The sequence below is a fragment of the Acinonyx jubatus genome, chromosome B3 (genome assembly GCF_027475565.1).
Source record: "Acinonyx jubatus isolate Ajub_Pintada_27869175 chromosome B3, VMU_Ajub_asm_v1.0, whole genome shotgun sequence".
Classification (NCBI taxonomy): domain Eukaryota; kingdom Metazoa; phylum Chordata; class Mammalia; order Carnivora; family Felidae; genus Acinonyx; species Acinonyx jubatus.
The window spans coordinates 72890541-72909041 of NC_069386.1; the positions used below are offsets into that span (position 1 = coordinate 72890541).

The window sequence follows — 18501 nt, forward strand, 5'->3', positions numbered from 1 at the left end:
AAGCAGAGATTGAGTGAGCTACAACCCTGGATCCCCTTAATCCTCCTCCCTGTCTCCAGGACCTAAGCGTGATGCTCAGGGGTGGATGTGTCTACAGAACTGCCAGCTGGAAGGAGGTGGCACGGGAACTCCCGGGTGATACTCTCGGCCTCACACCCGTGGGGATGGTGCCAAAGACGCTGCAGGGATCCCCGAGGCTGGGCAAGCTAGAGGAAGGACGAACACCCCCAGATGTAGCCAGGACCTCTCCTGGCATCGCCCTCGGCCCTGAGTTTCCTCGCCAGTCAGCAAGTAGGAGCTGGACGCTTCCCAAGCAGTACGGCAAAAGGGAGGGGCATTGCAAGGATGACCCGGGGAGGGGTACCCAGGCCCACAAACAAAAGAAATGGGTTCTGCTCACGGTGCCCGAGGAGTGGGTGGCACGGAAAGTGGACGCTAGTCCCGCCCGGGAGATGGCCCAGGATCCAGGCGACACGCACAGGGCGTCGCACGCGGGAGCCGGCGGGAGGGGTGGGCGCGAGCGCGCGCGGGGTCTCACGCGGAAGGGAGGCGCGGCGCGCATGCTCAATCCCACACCTCACCGGGCGGGGCGGGAGACCCGGGCTCCTAGGCGGGGGGAGGAGCGCTCGCGCAGCCGCCCCTGACAGGAGCGGGCTCGGCGGCTGCTGCAGCGCTCAGCGCCGGGGCCCTGCCGGAGCCGGGTCTAGCATGTGCCGCGGCTCCCCGGCGGCGGCGGCTCCTCTGCAGCAACGGCAGCAGCAGCGGCCGCCATGGCCAAGCCCAGCGCGGAGCTCACCCGCGAGCTGCAAGGTACGAGGCTGCGGTGGTCTCCGGGACGCCCCGTCCGGGAGCATCCCAGACCCAGTGCGTTCCTCCCCGCGGTACACCCCAGCCCCGCTGCCTCCTGCCCTCCCCGCGCCCCATGCATTCCGGCTCCAAGGCGGTCCCCTGCCCCTGCATCCTAGCTAGGGGCATCGCTATCCCCCGAGCATCCTCCGCTGCCCGCCTCGCCTCACCCTGTCAGGACCTTCCAGTCCCAGAGCCGCCCGTCCCGATCTTCGGTGACAGGTGCAGTCCCCTGGCGCTCCGTGGGGCTGACTCTCATTGATCCTAGCCCATCCCTCGGCGAGACGTCCAGTCTCCCCTCCAGAGAGTCCCCGTTTCCCCGCCGGGCGGGGCCCGGTCCGCCCCGCCGGGCCATGGGAGCTGCCCCTGGTCCTGACCGCCTCTTGGCTCAGCACCCTCCCTCCTCCCGGCCCCGCCCCGGAACTGGCCCTGAAAGCCCCTCTGGCAGCCTGGCAGCTCCCAGGCCAGTGGGGCAAAGAAGGGAGTCAGGGAAGAGGGCCCGGATTGGAGCTACAACCAAGAGCAGTGTCTCTGCAGCTCGCCTCCCACAGCCCCCGTCTTAGCCTGCCCCTTCTCCCTACTCACACTCACACCTCAAGGTCTCTCCTGTTTGCATGGTTCTCAGACTCAGCCCAAACCAAGGCCTGACACCACACCCCCCACCCAGCACTACCACAACCCTCACTGGCCCCCCGCCCCAGGCAGGAGCACAGGCTAGCCCAAGCAGAGACCAGGACGTTCAAGGATACTCAGAGGCATGCTGCACCATGGCAATTTCCCATACCTACACACACACATAAATACAATCATCAGATATGTGTACACACATCTTTACAGAAAATGCACCCCCACCACACACACACATACACATATACACCCTGGGATATCCGGATGGGTTCTGCTAGGAAGTGGGTATTGGGCTCATTTAAACACTAACTCTTTCTCACCCCCCACTTCCCACCCCCACCCCCACACCAGGGCTGTCTTTCACAACTACAAGCACAGCATACTCATTCACCTACCCAGTCCTACCAATGCCACACACAGGCTCCCTGGCATCTTCAGAAGGCGTGCACACATGCATAGTAAAAGGCAGACACTCACACCCAGACCACCTAGAATATAGTCAGAGGGACACCCCCACGCCCCCACACACTGACTCACTATGTATATGTCGATGGCTGCTGGAGTGCATGGGTTGAAAAAATCCTTCACACCCTCAGAAGTGTAAGACACACCCTCCCACAGACAGTGTCACTCAGCAACTGTCCCCTGACTCAGGGACATCAGGAGCCAGAGTTTTCTCCACACCCCCCTCCCTCTCTAATAGGAAGAGAAAAGCCACCCAAGAAGGAAAGCTCTCTCTGTGCTTATTTCTCCTCTCATCTGACCCCACCCCTGGAAAGCCCTGGGGAGGTAGGGGTGGCCAGGGTAAGGGGAGCTCTGAGCAGGCCCCCCACCCACCTGCAGACAGCATCAGAAGGTGCTTAAGCCAAGGGGCTGTGCTCCAACAACATCGGGTGAAGCTGGAGACGAAGCCCAAGAAGTTTGAGGATCGAGTTCTGGTGAGGGTACTGGGCTTCAGCGAGTGGAGGGAGGGGGAGCAGCTGAGGGGGTGTCATCAAGAGCAGCTGGGCTGCTGAGAGCAAGGAGCCTGGGAGGCAGGGGAGACTGGGGATGGGGGTGGGGGGAGAGCTGAGGAGACCAAGCCTGGGGAAGGGGCAGGCTAGACTGAGTGGATGTCCAGGAGCCCAGGGTGGGGCATGAGAGAGAAGGAGGATACCGGGAGCAGAGGGCCACTGCTGACAGGGCTTGCACACAGGCTGAGGGGGGTGAAGGAGGGCAGGCGGCCTAGGGCCCAGGAGCGGCCATTTGCTGCTGATGTTCTTTTCCTCTCTCTGAAGGCCCTGACCTCCTGGCGCCTCCACCTCTTCCCCCTTAAAGTCCCAGCCAAGGTGAGTTGGGCTGAGGAGCAGAAGTACACCTGGCATACTCCCTCCGGAGCCAGGCAGCCAGGCTCTTACCTTAAGATGAGCACCCCCATGCCCCTCCCACAGGTGGAGAGCTCCTTCAATGTCCTAGAAATCCGCGCCTTCAATACGCTCAGTCAGAACCAGGTGAGGACCCCAACTTGGGCCCTACTATAGGGTCAGCAGGAGGACGGACTTGATGTCTAAGGCCCTGATGCTCCCTTTCCTCTAGATCCTAGTGGAGACAGAGCGTGGCCTGGTGAGCATGCGGCTCCCATCGGCTGAGAGTGTGGACCAGGTGACACGACATGTGAGCTCTGCCCTCTCCAAGGTCTGCCCTGGCCCTGGGTGAGTGGCAAAGGAGGAGTCTCTCAAAGGGTTAGACAACAAAGAGACTTCTTCCTCCTTCCCTCCTTCCCCTGGACCTGGGCTCCTGGAACACCGAGAGCAAGAGCCCTTATGTCCCCACTGCTGCTTCTTCCTAGGGGCCCAGAAGCTATAACAGGGGAAGAATGGAGAGTTTCTTTACACCCCTCTCTGAGATGGATTTGGTCATTTTCCAGGTGTCTAATCCGTCGTGGAAATGCTGACACCCCAGAAGGGCCCCGAGACACGTCCCCTAACTCTGAGACTTCCACATCGACCACTCACAGTGTCTGTGGTGAGCAGGGGCAAACTTGGCGGAAGTGGGGCCTAAACTACCCTGCCCTTGTCCAGAGTCCTTTGTGCATGGGGCTGTGTCTGCCCTGAGGACTCCATAGCTCCTAGACCTCAGAGGTTCATGGTATAGTAGGAACCCAGGACACGGGCCACATAAAATGACCTTGACCTTTCCTTGAACTCCAAGCCTATTCTCCACACCCTTACTCCTCATGGAACCAGCTCACATCCTGCCCCACAGGTGGCTTCTCCGAGACCTATGCTGCCCTGTGTGACTACAATGGACTGCACTGCCGTGAGGAGGTGCAATGGGTACGTTGGGCAGGGACCCAGCAGGCGGGCAGGTGGGACCCAGAGGGAGGGGGCGGGGGAGGAGGGGAGCAGGTGTGAGCCAGTTCCACCTCTCCAAGGATGTGGACACCATCTATCATGCCGAGGATAACCGGGAGTTCAATCTTTTGGATTTCAGCCACTTGGAAAGCCGGTAAGCAGATGGAGCAGAGACTCAATCCCCCCATTCCAGCCTCAGCCTCCAGGCTCCCTCTTCTGATCCTACCTACAGCCCCAACTCTATCTCCCCAACCCCACCCCCCTTTGCCTTCTACCCATCTAGACTTTCCCCAGTCCATCACCCCATCCTTAAACTCTTCTTTCCTGCCCCAACCACCGGCTCACCACTTTCCTGGCCCTTCAATCTCCCCACAGAGACTTGGCCCTAATGGTGGCAGCCCTGGCCTACAACCAGTGGTTCACCAAACTCTACTGCAAGGATCTGCGGCTGGTAGGGACTACGAGGGGTGGGAGGAGGGGCTGGAGAGTAGTGCCCTCTCTGGCTCCTGATCACAAAACCTCCTCTGTCCTCAGGGCTCTGAAGTGTTAGAACAGGTGCTACATACCCTGAGCAAGTCGGGGAGCCTCGAAGAGCTGGTGCTGGACAATGCCGGGCTTAAGACGTGAGGCCAGCCTCCTCCCTGGGCAGTGGTGCCCCAGTGATGTAGTCTTAGGGTCCCAGAACATCAGAGCATGATACGGATCCCCAAGCTATCTCCTCCAGCTCTTTACTTTACAGAAAAAAAAGACTAAGGCCCAACAAGGGCACAAAGCAGGTCAATGGTCAAGCTGGGACTCAGACCTAAGTCTCCTAGCCCCCCAGCTCCATGGCCTCTCCCAGTATGCTCCATGCCCTATCCTCTTCCATCAACTACCCAATGGGGTGGACTGCTCTAATCTCAGGGACCCAAAGCTAGGCTTTGTTTCGGCACAACTTCCCAGGTACTTCATAGTGATGACAAGCTTCCTGGCAGGCCCCAAGCTCATCCCCACCTATGGAGGCCTCTGACCTTTGCAGCCCCAACCAGGCAGGCAGGTGGAGGAAGAGGGGAAGTCCAGGGCTGGGACAAACAAATCCTTCCTCCCCTTCCCTGAAGGGACTTTGTCCAGAAGCTGGCCGGGGTGTTTGGGGAGAACGGGAGCTGTGTGCTGCATGCCCTCACTCTGTCCCACAACCCCATCGAGGACAAGGGTGAGCCCCAGCCCTGAATCCTACCCCCACCACAATATAGACCCCTGCCCTAGCCCAGAGCCCAACTGGGGCCGAACAGGGACTCTCCAGCCTGATGCCAGCCCTTGCCCCAATACTGCTGTCCTTGACCCCGGGCCTGTACCTCCTTCAAGCCCCCCTCTGACTCTGCACCACCTATGCCCACTGCCCAGCCTCTCACTGGGCCCATTTCTCTCTCTACTCCCAGGTTTCCTCAGTCTGAGTCAACAGCTCCTCTGCTTCCCCACTGGCCTCACCAAACTGTGCCTGGCCAAGACTGCCATTTCCCCTCGAGGTACTTGCACCAGGACCCCTGACCTCTGACCTCTAACCTCCTCCAGCACCCTCTGGATCCTCGAGTCCCAGAGGTGTACCTACCCATTCACACAGCATCCTGGGATTCTGAGGAAGGGAAAGGAGACACACTTGGGGGCTGGGGGGAAGAGTTGTGTGGAAGGGGAAGAGGTGGGGATGGGGGCCAACCCAGCCCAGTGCCCGCTGTGCTCAGGGCTCCAGGCACTGGGCCAGACCTTCGGGGCCAACCCAGCCTTTGCCAGCTCCCTTCGATACCTGGACCTGAGCAAGAACCCTGGGCTGCTCGCCACAGATGAGGCCAATGTGAGTCCGTGGAACCTAGCTCAAACCCCACAGAAGCACACTCAGGTTTCAGGACCAGGGAGTCTCTGCCCTATAGCTTGGGGGTGGTGGGGCTCTATCACCTCTTCCCTGGCAGCCCCTCTGTCCTTATTCCCAGGCCCTCTACAGTTTCCTGGCCCAGCCTAATGCTCTGGTGCACCTGGACCTGGCAGGAACCGACTGCGCCATTGACTTGGTGAGGGGTCGGTGATGGGAGAACCAGCCTGAAGTGATTTAGGGAGGCCAGGGTGGCCCCTGTCTCATCGCCCCTGCCTTGAGTGGACAGAGCTGGCAGGATGACTCCAAGTTCAGCTGAATTATAAAGCAAAGCCACCGCTCACACCTGTGGGGCACGCTATCCCGGTCACTGCCCAAGGTTGTGCTGGCTGTCCCTAAAAGCCAGCCCTCCCTCCATTCCCCAGCTGTGCTCCTGGCTGAATCCACCAAGAGGAAAGGATTCTTCCCCTGACTTGAACAAGGCACCTTATGAGCCCCTAATGGCTCGCTCTGGCTTTACACATTCACTGCCTGTGAGCCGCTCCGCCACCCCTGGGGGTCAAGCAGGGAGTAGACCCACTTTCCACAGAGTGGAAACTGAGGCATTAAGAGGCGAAGTGGGCATTCATAGAAGGGATCACACTGACTGCCAAGGGTGAAGAGCCAGGACTTTGATGGGGAGGGAGGAGTCCTTGCCAGCCCCTCCCAGCCCATGTGAGACCCACCATGTCTTTCCCCACAGCTTCTGGGAGCCCTGCTCCATGGCTGCTGTTCCCACCTAACCTACCTCAACCTGGCACGCAACAGCTGCTCCCACAGGTGTGAGCACAAAGGGCACAAGGAGGGATGGGGTGAGCCATGGGCATCCCCCTCCCTTGCTGACCCCGGGAGTCTCTGCAGGAAGGGCCGAGAGGCCCCGCCGGCCTTCAAGCAGTTCTTCAGCAGCGCCTACACACTGAGCCACGTCAACCTGTCGGCCACGAGGCTGCCCCTGGAGGCCCTCAGGTCGGGTGGGTGCAGGGTTGGGGGGCGTCCAAGAGGGAACCATGAGAGAAGAGGGTGAGGGGTAGAGGTGGGCCTGCTGACCTTCCTCCCACAGGGCACTGCTCCAGGGCCTCTCCCTCAACAGTCACCTCAGTGATCTGCACCTGGACCTCAGCAGCTGTGAGGTGAGCCCTTGGTCACCTAACGCCCACTGCCGGTCCCCCACCCAGTCGCCTCACTGTTCATTTCTCCAATGGCTCCATCTTACCTCTGTGCTGTGCCTCTGTGACCCCCAGACCCGACCAAACCTCCACTTTCCCTTCTCAGTGTGTCATCTGTGTCCCTCTTTTCCAGAGGTCATTTTCAGCCTCCAGTATGCCCCCTGAAAGCTTTGGGGTGGGAGATACCAGACTTTCCCACCAGAGGGCAGGAGCGAGCTATCTCCGGAGCAGCAGTCTGGAGATATTTCTGGCTAAAGGGAGGAAGGGAGAGAGCCCTAGGAAAGGATCTGGTGGAGAAAGGACCTCCTGATTTTACACCTGAGACCTAGCATGGCCATGAGTCCTGGTGTGACTAATCTCTAAGCATTAAAGGTGCCCCCACCCCTGCCTTCCCCACCCCACCCTCACCGTGTCCCTGCAGCTCCGCTCAGCAGGAGCCCAGGCTTTGCAGGAGCAGCTGGGGGCTGTCACCTGTGTGGGCAGCCTGGATCTGTCAGACAATGGTAAGTAGGGACACTTCCATTCCTGAGGACCAATGGGGCCAGGGGCCTGGGGCACGGCCCCCTCACCCCCTGCTGCCCTCAGGCCTCAAAGCCAGACCTCTCCCATCTATTGGCCAGGGTTCGACTCGGACCTCCTGACACTGGTGCCCGCACTTGGCAAGAACAAGTCCCTCAAGCACCTGTTCCTGGGCAAGAACTTCAATGTCAAGGCCAAGTGAGGTCCCCTCCCCATACCCACAGACCTCACTCCATCATCCACCTATCCTTTTGGCTCACTGTGTTACCTCTGGCCCCTCCCTGCTCAAATCACCTCCTGCTCCTCCAGTAGCATGACCCCAACCCCTCCCTTCCTGCTCTGAGCCCTGACTCCCCACAGGACCCTGGAGGAGATCCTCCACAAGCTGGTGCAACTGATCCAAGAAGAGGACTGTGTGAGTGACTGGGCTTGGGAAGGGATCCACAGTGGCAGGGGCTGCGGGGACTGGGCTCAACCCCACTCTTGCCCACATAGTCCCTGCAGTCACTGTCAGTGGCAGACTCAAGGCTGAAGCTCCGCACCAGCATCCTCATCAATGCCCTGGGCAGCAACACCTGCCTGGCTAAGGTGGATCTGAGTGGCAATGGCATGGAGGACATCGGGGCCAAGATGCTGTCTAAGGCCCTGCAGATAAACTCCTCCCTCAGGTACGGTGCACACCTTGATCTCTGAACTGGAGTCCCAGTACCCCCTCCACACACACACACGCACGCACACGCACGCACGCACGCGCGCGTCCTGCTTGCTGTGTTGCTCTGTAGCCCAGCTTCCAGAACACCTTCAGGCCCAGAACCATCTTGGAGTCAGCCTCATTACCCAGGAAAGGAGGGAGGACTCCAGAAGGGGGTGCGTGCCTACCCCTAAAAAGGACCCAGAGGGAGGGGTAACCAGCTACTGTTCACTGTCTCCCTAGAACCATCCTATGGGATCGAAACAACACATCTGCCCTGGGCTTTCTGGACATCGCAAGGGCCCTGGAGAGGTGAGTGGACCAGAGCTCTGCCCTGACCCGAGCCCCAGCCTCCCTGGGTCTGGACCAAGCCTGCTACATTAGCCCCACCCTGGTTCACTCAACTTGTTTGCAGAGATATGTTAGGAAAGGCCCAGGTGACGGAAATGGTTAGCAAGGAGAGTATGGAGAGCAAGGGCCTCTCCCCACCTTTCCCTAACCCAGCTGTGTCACTGTACCTTATAGCAACCACACACTGCGCTTCATGTCCTTCCCCGTGAGTGACATCTCCCAAGCCTACCGCAGCGCCCCGGAGCGCACCGAGGATGTCTGGCAGAAGGTAGAGGCCTCGGCAGGGTGGAACAGAAAGGGGCAGGGGCCAGCCCATATCCCAGGCCCTGACCCCTCCCACCCCATCATCTCCAGATCCAGTGGTGCTTGGTGAGGAACAACCACTCCCAGACATGCCCTCAGGAGCAGGCCTTCAGGCTGCAGCAGGGCCTGGTGACCAGCAGCGCCGAGCAAGTAAACGTTTCCCTCTGGGACACGTGGGGCATGCATGGGGCACACAGGGCTCAGGTGTGATGTGATAGAGGGTGCACACACAAGGGTGGGGGCATGAAAGAGGCATTTTGTGGTGTCCCCAACTGGACTGAATGCATGGGAGAGCAAAAGACGGGACATTCAGAGTATGGCTTAAACATGAGAGAACGTGTGGGGTGCCCCAGACCAGGAGTCCCTGGGACCACAGGAACTCCCCTGAGCATTCAAGGGCATCCCAAGAAGAGAGAACAGGCCATCCAGAGACACCACTACTACCCCATCAGTGCCAGCACCAGGAGCACTGCCCAAGGGGACCCAGAAATGGGATGCCTGGGGTCCCACCTGGGAAGATGAGGGTGCGAGGATCCCCCCCGCTGACACTTCTGCCGACTGTGCTCCAGATGCTGCAGCGGCTGTGTGGCCGGGTGCAGGAGGAGGTTCGGGCCCTGAGGCTGTGCCCCCTGGAGCCTGTGCAGGATGAGCTGCTTTATGCTCGGGACCTGATCAAGGACGCCAAAAACTCACGGGCGGTGAGCCCTCTGCAGCCCCACCCTCCTTCGCAGTCCGAGAGCCCAGGAAGGCCGGCCACACTACCCCAGGAGTATCCGCGCCCTGACCCATGCATCTGTCCTCCCAGCCCAGGGCCCCCAAGGACCTGGTCAGGCCCGATTCTGACCTTCTGATGATAGCCCTTTCCTTCTGCAGCTGTTTCCCAGCCTCTATGAGCTGGGCCATGTGCTGGCCAATGACGGGCCTGTACGGCAGAGGCTGGAGTCAGTTGCCAGTGAGGTGTCCAAGGCTGTGGACAAGGAACTGCAGGCAAGTCCTGAGGGAAGAAGCCCAGTGTTGACCAAGGCTCAAAGCTGAGGGCTGAGGTCAGCATGGGGAAATTACTGGGGACAGGAAGGAAAGGCAGAGTTGAAGCCATCCACACTCCCAATGTTTCTGGCTTTGCTAGAAAACAGGGCTTGGATTTTTTCTGCTAGCTTCCACGTTGACCCCTGAACTCTGACCTCTCCCCTGTCCATATGGCAGGATGGAAGGAACACTTACCAGGATGTGGGGAAGCCTGAATGTCCCAGGCTCTGCTGGTAACCAGCCCCAGAACGTTGGTGGGCCCCTTAGTCTCACCATGGGGGGCTGGAATAGACAGGCTAGAGTCTCTTCCAGTGTGGTGCCAGCCCTGACCCTGCGCCCCCCCCCCCCCCCCGGGGCTCTGGCCTCCCCTCCCCCCATACTAGGTGATCCTGGAGTCGATGGTCAGCCTTACACAGGAGTTATGTCCTGTGGCCATGCGAGTGGCTGAGGGACACAACAAGATGCTGAGCAATGTGGCTGAGCGCGTCACTGTGCCCCGGAACTTCATCCGAGGGGCGCTGCTGGAGCAGGCAGGACAGGACATTCAGAACAAGCTGGAGTGAGAAGTGGAGGGGGTTGGCACTGGGAAGGGGCTGGATTTGTCCCAGAGCACTTAGGAACCTGGGGCCCAGCTACAGCAATGAATAATGAATGGCATAATCTCCATTACAAGGGATAAATCTTTAACTAACTGCAACCTTGCTATTTAGGGTCTAACTGGTCTTTGCCCTAGAAATCTAAGTGCTGAGCCTGGGTTTAGGAGCCTGGCAGTGCACATGTAGGTGTACACACACACTCAGCCACACACATCCACCAAGAATGGCCTCCCAGAAACAAAGCACAGCCTCCTCGGAGGCATGGACAAAATCGATGTGAGTAGGGGTGCCTGGACTATGCTCTGCCCTCACTCAGTTCTCGTGTTCCCCTCCAGTGTTCTCTCATCCTAGGTGCCACTGCTCACCAAAGCAAAGGAATATTATCACTCATATCCATGAAGTGGCCAGCTCAAGAAGAGCCAGTTTCTGGGCTTCCAGCAGAGACCAGCAGGGTTCACTCAGCACCCCAATTTACCCAGCTCTGTTCCACTGGAACTCCAGGAGCCTGGCCCAGAGCCCCTTTGCTCTTTCTCCTCAATTCCTCTTTGCCCACCCTCCCGATCTACACACACCTATGCGGGGTGTCAGTGGGTGGGACAGAGCATGCCTTTATGGAGACACAAGGGAGACCTAAGGTGCCTCCATGGATGTCCAGGCCAGCTGCCCACTCCCTTAGGCACCTGGGGAAAGGCTTAGGGGCCAGGGAGCAGGATGACTGAGTAGTCCCACCTGTGCCCACAGTGAAGTAAAGCTCTCAGTCGTCACCTACTTGACCAACTCCATAGTGGACGAGATCCTGCAGGAGCTGTACCACTCCCACAAGAGCCTGGTAAGGCTTCTGAACCCCAGCCAGGCTCAGGCACACTCTCCACCCCACATCATCCCATCTCCCCCAACCAACCATCCCCCAAAGCCCCTGAAGGTGAGCAGCTTCCTTGGGAACCTGTTCACATCTGTCCTTCCCCAGGCCCGGCACCTGGCCCAGCTAAAGACACTATCAGATCCACCATCGGGGCCAGGCCAAGGGCAGGATCCGTCCTCCCGGGGCCGAGGCCGGAACCATGACCATGAGGAGACCACAGATGATGAACTTGGGACCAACATCGTGAGTGCCCCAACACCCACTCCCCACCTTAAACTAGGTCCTGACCCTGAACCTGCAAAACACTGTCCCCATCCATTTCTCTGGACTCCACTTTCCCCTGACACTGGGCCTGGTCTCATCCCCCAGCCCCAATCCAGCCCAGCCTCTTCCCTTGTCCCAATACCTCAGCCACCCAAAGAAAGTGAGGCAGGAAGGGCTCTAAAGAGAAGGCTTTATGAGGAATAAGAGGCTTCAGATGAGGCTCCTGGGACTTTCAACTTGGCTCCACCATTGGTTTCCATTTCTGCAGGACACCATGGCCATCAAAAAGCAGAAACGCTGCCGCAAGATCCGGCCAGTGTCCGCCTTCATTAGTGAGTCCCCAGCCTCAATTCTAATGTCCTCCAGGTCCCTACACCCTTCCCAAGCCCTGGCCCCTTTCTTTTTAATTGTCTTTCCAGCCTGCTTTCTCCCTGTGCCTCTTGCTACTCCCTCTAATGCTGCTGTGCCCACAGGTGGGAGCCCTCAGGACATGGAAAGCCAGCTGGGGAGCCTGGGGATCCCCCCTGGCTGGTTCTCAGGACTCGGAAGCAGCCAGCCCACAGGCAGTGGCTCCTGGGAGGGTCTATCCGAGCTGCCCACTCATGGCTATAAACTAAGGCATCAAACACAAGGCAGGCCTCGGCCCCCCAGGACCATACCTCCAGGACCTGGTCGGCCCAGTGTGAGTCCATAAGTCCTTGCAAAAGGACCAACACCACTTAGCAATGCCAGAGCCAGGGGTTCTAGCCTTAGGACCAAAATGCCAGAAACATCAGCCTTGGGGGATCAGGCAGGGGCCCAGGCAGGCCACTGAAAAGAGGATGGGATTAGCAAGTTTTCCCAGATAGGAAATCTGTCTGCCAGTCAGTGGCAATTCCCATTTGGGTGAGGGATACAGCCAAGAGCCACCATGCCTAGGAAATGCCCAGGCAGACTGAAGTCTAAATTTTCATGGGGCCAACAAGAGGCAAGTCCAAGTCCAAGGGGGAAGGCCCTGAGTGAATGGAGGGAGTAGGGAGGACTTCCTGTTCCAGATGAGATACCCTACAGGACTTTCCTCCCAGCAGGTGCCAATAACTGGGACCCGACAGGAGAATGGGATGGCCACCCGCCTGGATGAGGGGCTGGAGGATTTTTTCAGCCGAAGGGTCATGGATGAAAGCTCCAGGTGTGGCACCTAGGCACAGTCCCATTTTCTGCAGGCCCAGAGGCCCTGAAGGGCTCCTTCCCAGCAGTCATGGAGGCCTCTCCAATGGCAGTGTCCCAAAGCCAGTCTCTCTGAAACATTTCCCCCACGTTCTTGTCCTTCCCCACTCAGCCCTTAACTCCCATGTTCTCTGACTTTCCTCAGGACAGCTGGGAAGCATGGGGCCAGGGTGAACCACCACGATGGGATGGGGGGGGGGTCGCAACAGGCACTGGGATGGGATGACAGTGGTAAGAGCCCTGGAGGGTATATTCTCTGTCACAGTCCTGCAGACTCCCCAGCACCTGTCCAGAAGAAACGGAGTCACTGGGAGAAGCTGAGAGAAGGATGGGGGGATGGGGGTGCCTGGGAGGAAGGAGTTGCTGGGGAGACAGAGGGAAGGAGGCTGCTGGAGGATGACGGAGAAGGTGAGGAAGCCATGTCTCCTGAGACCTAAGTGGAAAGGGTTACGGGGCAGCAGGAGAGACTGGATGAAAGGAAAGTTGGAGGCTTATTAGACCCAGGGCTAGACTAACACTAGCACCAGCCTGGGCCCTGAGTGACCTCCACATCTGGCATTTTGCACCTGCCTGCGACTTTGTCAGTAACTCACCCCAACTCTGCTCAGCTACCCCCGGACTCTGCGGACCCTGCGGCCAGGCCTCTCAGAGCCACCACTGCCTCCACTCCAGAAGAAGAGACGCAGAGGCCTGTTTCACTTTCGCCGGCCCCGGAGCTTCAAGGGGGATAGGGGACCAGGGTCCCCCACCACTGGGCTCCTCCTCCCTCCTCCCCCACCCCCACCCCCAACTCAGGAGAGCCCCCCAAGCCCAGATCCCCCCAGCCTTGGCAATAATTCCTCCCCCTGTTGGAGCCCAGAGGAGGAGAGCGGCCCCCTCCCTGGATTTGGGGGGAGCCGGGGGCCTTCCTTCCGCAGGAAGATGGTAAGTGATGTGAGGTGCTGTATCCTCGCTGGTTGCTGTTCCACACATAGCCCACCCACTTACCCTGTCCCAGGCAGTTAATGGGAAAATGACAGGACTCGAGGTTCTGGGGAACTTTGGTCTTCCCAATGGCCCCACTCCTTGAGTGATCTAAGCCTGGTGACCCAGAGCATGCTGGGAGTGCTGCATGCAAAGAAGGACAGAGGAAGGACTCCTCAGAGGAGGGGTGGAGGGTCAGAGGGTTGCGGCAGGGCAGTCCCAGGGCTGGGGTCTCAGAGGGGTAGGGGCCCTCCCTCACTCCCTTGCAGCCTATGGAGCCCCTTCTCCATCAGGAACTGCTTATAAACCCACGGCCTTGTTCCAGGGCACTGAGGGGGCAGAGCCAGGGGAGGGGGGCCTGGCCCCTGGGACGGCACAGCAGCCAAGGGTCCATGGTGTTGCCCTTCCTGGGTTGGGAAGAGCCAAGGGTTGGAGCTTCGACGGGAAACGAGAGGTGAGGGGAGCCCAGGCACCCAAGTGTTTCTATGGATCCCTGTCTGCCTCCCTTCTGTGCCCTGTTCCTGCTTGGGCCAGTGGAGAGAGTGATTCTCTGGTGTTAGAAAGTGTTAGCTGCAAGTCTGCTCATTCCACACACTCACCTGCCGTGAAAGGCTGAGGAGGTCATTTAGCCTCCCGGAGCCTCTACCTCCCTGGAAAATGGGCAGTTGTAAAAATACTTACCTCTAGAGTTCTGTTTCTGAAAGTTTGGTGACTAGATTATCACCTTTATGACTGATTTTCCCCTTCCCCACATACCACCTGGATTATTATTCACATATTTTTATTTAAATCAACTCACCCTTTTAACTTAGTCTTGTCCTAAGCATTATCATTTTTTAAATCATGGACTTATTGTACTAGTCATGTTTTTTTTTCTACCACACATAAAATAAACACATAACTGCTAAAATGACAGTATGCTCATTCATGTAAGCCGTTTCTTACACCCCCTAGGGTGGTAGGGGTGTGACTTTTGAGGGATAAGGGTACAAGTGTCCAGGGACTAATGCCATGAGAATGGCATGAGATGCTAGAGCAGAAGCCCCTTGTTAACTGCAGTCTCCATGTAGAGGGGACTTTCTTATGACCTGACTCAGCTATCCTTTCAGGGTACAGGCCCAGACCTGGAGGGCAGTGTCCAGGCTTGGCAGAAACGGCGCTCTTCAGACGATGCAGGTGAGACAGTCCCCCTCACTTCCTTCCCTTGACCCCTCTCTCAGGGGCCCCTTCTAATTCGCCTTTCCCCTTCCCCCCTTTCTCATCTCCTCCCTGCACCCCAGGGCCGGGAGCCTGGAAGCCCCCACCACCACCCCAAAGCACCAAGCCAAGCTTCAGCGCCATGCGCCGAGCAGAAGCCACATGGCACATAGGTATGGAACGCCTCTTCTCAGGCAGCAGCACTGAAGGCCCAGGGTGTGTCCAAAGAACCAGAAGCCACAGCCCCCATGTTGGGGAATTTACAGCCAAGGTGGGGCAGTCAGGAAGTCACCACAGTAAAAATGTTTTGAGGATATTTACAAAGCCTCATTCAAAGGAAAGGAACAACCCAATGCAAAGAAAGATCTTACAGAACAAAAGTGGCTTTGCCAGGATTAGCAGAAAGGAAGAACACTTTGTGGATGGTTCCAGGGAATTCGGTAGAGCAGGGGCCACCTCTGGCCACCGTCAGCAGAGTGGCACCTCTATAAAGAGGGTCTCTCTCTGCACCTCAGCTAGGAAAGAGGGTGAGCAAGTACCAGCCATGCCAGACCCACCTCGAACATTCCAGTCTCCTCCGAAAGTAGCTCGCCAAGCCATCCACAGTTCACTCAGAAATGTGCCACAAGAAAAGGGCAAGAGCCATGCCTTGGGGGTCAGAAACCCTGGGTGTTGGTCCCGGTTCAACCACCACCAACAGTGTTGACCTTAAGCAAGTCATTTACCTTCTGGCTTCAGAACTCTGGAGGAGTAAATGAATTGTGGTAGGATGCTTTCTTTCTGCTGGGATCAGAGCACTTAAGGAGCCTCTAAAGGAAAGCTGGTCAGCTCGGCATCAACTCACTTGCCCACAGGCCTGGAACACAACCCTCCGACAACACTGACGTGGACAAATCTCCCCATAGAGGCAGACACTTACTCACCCGCCCTCTCCCATCCCAAGGCTGGGGCACAAGGGCATGGTGCAGAGTCCGTGCCCCTGGCCAATCCTCCAAGGCCATCCCAGCACTGAAGGCATCTTTGCTGATCATCCCATCCCACTCACAGACTAGTTAAAACACCTAAAGCGAGGCTCCATCCTTCATTTAGGAAAGCACAATAGTCAGATGCTCCACTGGGCACACACCTACCACTAGCACCCTCCAGGTCCCTCTTACTCACACCTCACAGATACACACACAGACAACACCTTCCAGGTAGTGCACCCTCAGGCTCAGATTGCATGAAGCCACAGAGGCAGCGGTGAGAGGGTGCCAGGGCATCTCTCCCCAAGGCTCTCACCATCTAAATCAGACTGGCAGAGTCCTGGGAATGCCAGGCTGCAGCCTTGGCAAGGCCTTGGGGCACTGCGGCCTTGGATGGGCAGCCATGCCTGTGGACCCAGCAGTCCCTGTACCCTGGCTCTGCCCCAGCAGGCATGGGCTCAAGCACTGCCCTTCAAGAGGAACAGCCACACCAGGGCCCCCTCCAAAGGTGATGGGCTCAGGACAATCCTGGAGACCATACCAAGGAGACAGAAACACTTAGAGCAGAAGGGGACATCCAGGGCAGAGGCAGAGGAGCAAATGGGCTTGGAGGGGAGAAGTCCTGGCCTCCAGGGCTTCATAAGGAAGAAGGTCAGGGAGAGCTATGCAAGAATGCCTTTTCCTACAGCTTCTCCTCTCTTCCCATCCCCCAGCTGAGGAGAGTGCCCCCAACCACAGCTGCCAGAGCCCCAGCCCAGCCTCTCAGGACGGGGAGGAGGAAAAGGAGGGGGCCCAATTCCCAGAGAGGACCGTTCCCACTAGGAATGCCAAGGTGAGGGCCAGCAAGGCAGAGGGGAAGGGCCCTTGGATGAGGTGAAGGGACTAACTGACCCAGTCTTTTCCTTCTTTTGCCAGCTGCAGGACCCCCCTTTAGCTTCACGGGCCCCCAAGCCAGTGGCTGTGCCCCGGGGCCGCCGGCCCCCCCAGGAGCCAGGGGGCAGGGAGGAGGCTGAGGCTGGGGGTGCAGTCCTAGGAATGAACAAGCCCCGGCTGAGGCTGGGCTCACAGCAGGATCAAGAGGAGACCGAGGTCCAAGGTCTACCACCTGGCTCGGGGCGGGGTGCTTGGGGCGCCTCTGGGACCTCATTGCCCACCTCAGGACCCCTCCCGGGCTTGGAATGAGTCACAGCTTGGATGAGCACCCAGCCTATGAGCCCTACTCATGTGCCAGGCCCACCTTGACTGTCATTTCAGGGCCCCCAGATCCAGGCCGCCGGACTGCCCCCCTGAAGCCCAAGAGGACGCGGCGGGCACAGTCCTGTGACAAGCTGGAGCCTGACAGAAGGCAGCCCCCTGACCCCACAGGTGCCAGTGGGTTGGGCAAAAGGGCAGTCCCCCTCTGCCAGATATGGTATAGCCCACACCGAGAGGCTGGCTCTCCCTGCCTAGGAAACAGGACTCCCTGGATTTGTCCCCAGCAGGAACCAGTGAGCCAGGAACAGACTGACAGCCGCTACAGCACCCTGCCCAGCCCTCCTCTCAACATGTGCCTCACAAGGACTCAGACCCCCACCCACCCCCCACACCTCCAGGCCCCTCTGCCAGCCCATCCCCCAGGGGCAGGATGGCAGGATGAGGCCTGGGGACAGGAGGTGGGGGACAGGATGGGAGGGAGCAACCTGGAGAGAGGGAGGCAGAGCTTGGGGCAGGGCCGTCTCCTCGCCTGGAAGGGCAGATCTGTCCCTCTATCCCCAGGGACTCTCTCCCTCCTTGTATAGAATAAAAAAAACAAAATCACTGCCTGCTTTGTCTCTGCTGTCTTCCCCATTCACTGCCACCACCCCCCACCATCTGCTCCCCCTCAGTGTTCAGTGCTTGGCCACAGTGGGGAAAAGTAGGGAATACTCCACAGGGATGAGAATGGAGCTCTGACAGGAGAGAGATGGGCCCAAGACGTGCTAAGTGGGAGGGGACTGAAAAGTCCCTAGGTGGGGGGTGGGGGAGTGTATGTGCAGGATCTGGGCCTAGCTGGCTGAAGGAGAGACCAAAATGACACAAATCAGCACCAGTGTGTGTCCAGCTCTGGGGCATGTGGTGGGATTGGAAGGTCCCGGTGTTCAAGAGAAGGTTGAGGGGCAGCGTGCTGTGTGGTGTGTGTGCAAGTTTCCACACAGGCAGGCTCACTAATGGCGGAATTAAATGATGTTGCATTATCTTAGGGGTACCATCAATAGGCAGAATCTCAACGGTAGATGGCCCGAGGGAACAGAAGTGTCCACAGTGAGGGATGATTAAATCAATTGTTTCCCATTGGTGTACTAACAAATACTACCTCAGCATTCAAGGCTCCATTCAGGAACCTCTTCCTCTGGGAAGCCCTTCCGATTGCCTTCTCCTGACTCATCAAAATTAAACCCTCCCTCTCTGTGATCCATCGCATCCTGAATAAGTCTGGAACATTGCACCTGTCACATTTCATTGTGTATTTGTGTATTAGCTCATCATCTCTCTGTCTGTGGGTCTGTCTGTTCTTTCTACATGCACCTCCCCAGGGGCAGGACCTATGTCTCAAACACCTGTGCCGGGTGATTGCCTGTTCAGCCCCAGCCCCTGGCACGCAGATGTTCAACAAATGGCCGTTAACTTAGAGCAGCTTAGAGAATGGAGGGTCAAGATGTTCCGGTGAACCCTCTCGTGTACTCAT

The 18501-nt window shown here is 58.2% G+C and overlaps 1 protein-coding gene and 1 long non-coding RNA gene across 4 annotated transcripts in view; one reads left to right on the forward strand and one right to left on the reverse strand.

Moving 5' to 3' along the window:
* The window catches only part of LOC106979463 (uncharacterized), a 256270-nt gene extending 246276 nt beyond the window's left edge, over positions 1–9994 (reverse strand). Inside the window, exon 1 of the long non-coding RNA XR_008299302.1 lies at positions 9563–9994. This is a non-coding gene — a long non-coding RNA (uncharacterized LOC106979463). The remainder of the gene's footprint in view (positions 1–9562) is intronic.
* On the forward strand, positions 82–17595 carry CARMIL3 (capping protein regulator and myosin 1 linker 3). 3 transcript variants are annotated; one of them, XM_053224293.1, is made up of 40 exons: positions 82–810; positions 2317–2411; positions 2751–2801; positions 2904–2963; positions 3049–3164; positions 3380–3477; positions 3718–3788; positions 3887–3960; positions 4182–4257; positions 4341–4429; positions 4904–4998; positions 5225–5311; positions 5525–5634; positions 5771–5848; positions 6075–6182; positions 6392–6654; positions 6749–6818; positions 7276–7357; positions 7475–7571; positions 7734–7788; positions 7869–8041; positions 8308–8376; positions 8590–8683; positions 8770–8868; positions 9288–9416; positions 9592–9705; positions 10128–10303; positions 11082–11169; positions 11308–11445; positions 11735–11798; positions 11940–12148; positions 12531–12634; positions 13281–13596; positions 13961–14089; positions 14745–14811; positions 14916–15005; positions 16511–16629; positions 16713–16893; positions 17052–17162; positions 17276–17595. In XM_053224293.1, the coding sequence occupies exons 1-40, from the start codon at positions 771–773 to the stop codon at positions 17302–17304; spliced, it is 4314 nt and encodes a 1437-aa protein (XP_053080268.1). In that variant the 5' UTR covers positions 82–770; the 3' UTR covers positions 17305–17595. The 3 variants fall into 3 exon arrangements, with proteins under 3 accessions (XP_053080268.1, XP_053080269.1, XP_026921248.2); XM_053224294.1 differs by having other exon boundaries at positions 17279–17595; XM_027065447.2 differs by lacking the exon at positions 6075–6182 and having other exon boundaries at positions 6392–6468; positions 6550–6654; positions 12534–12634; positions 17279–17595.
* Positions 17596–18501: the final 906 nt, after the last annotated feature.

Bases quoted from the DNA above. Each gene is read 5' to 3' on its own strand.
- CARMIL3 (XM_053224293.1), top strand. From the start codon at position 771: ATGGCCAAGCCCAGCGCGGAGCTCACCCGCGAGCTGCAAG. The intron at 2,412-2,750 runs GTGAGGGTACTG...CTCTCTCTGAAG, and splicing joins AGTTTGAGGATCGAGTTCTG to GCCCTGACCTCCTGGCGCCT. The intron at 2,964-3,048 runs GTGAGGACCCCA...CCTTTCCTCTAG, and splicing joins ATACGCTCAGTCAGAACCAG to ATCCTAGTGGAGACAGAGCG.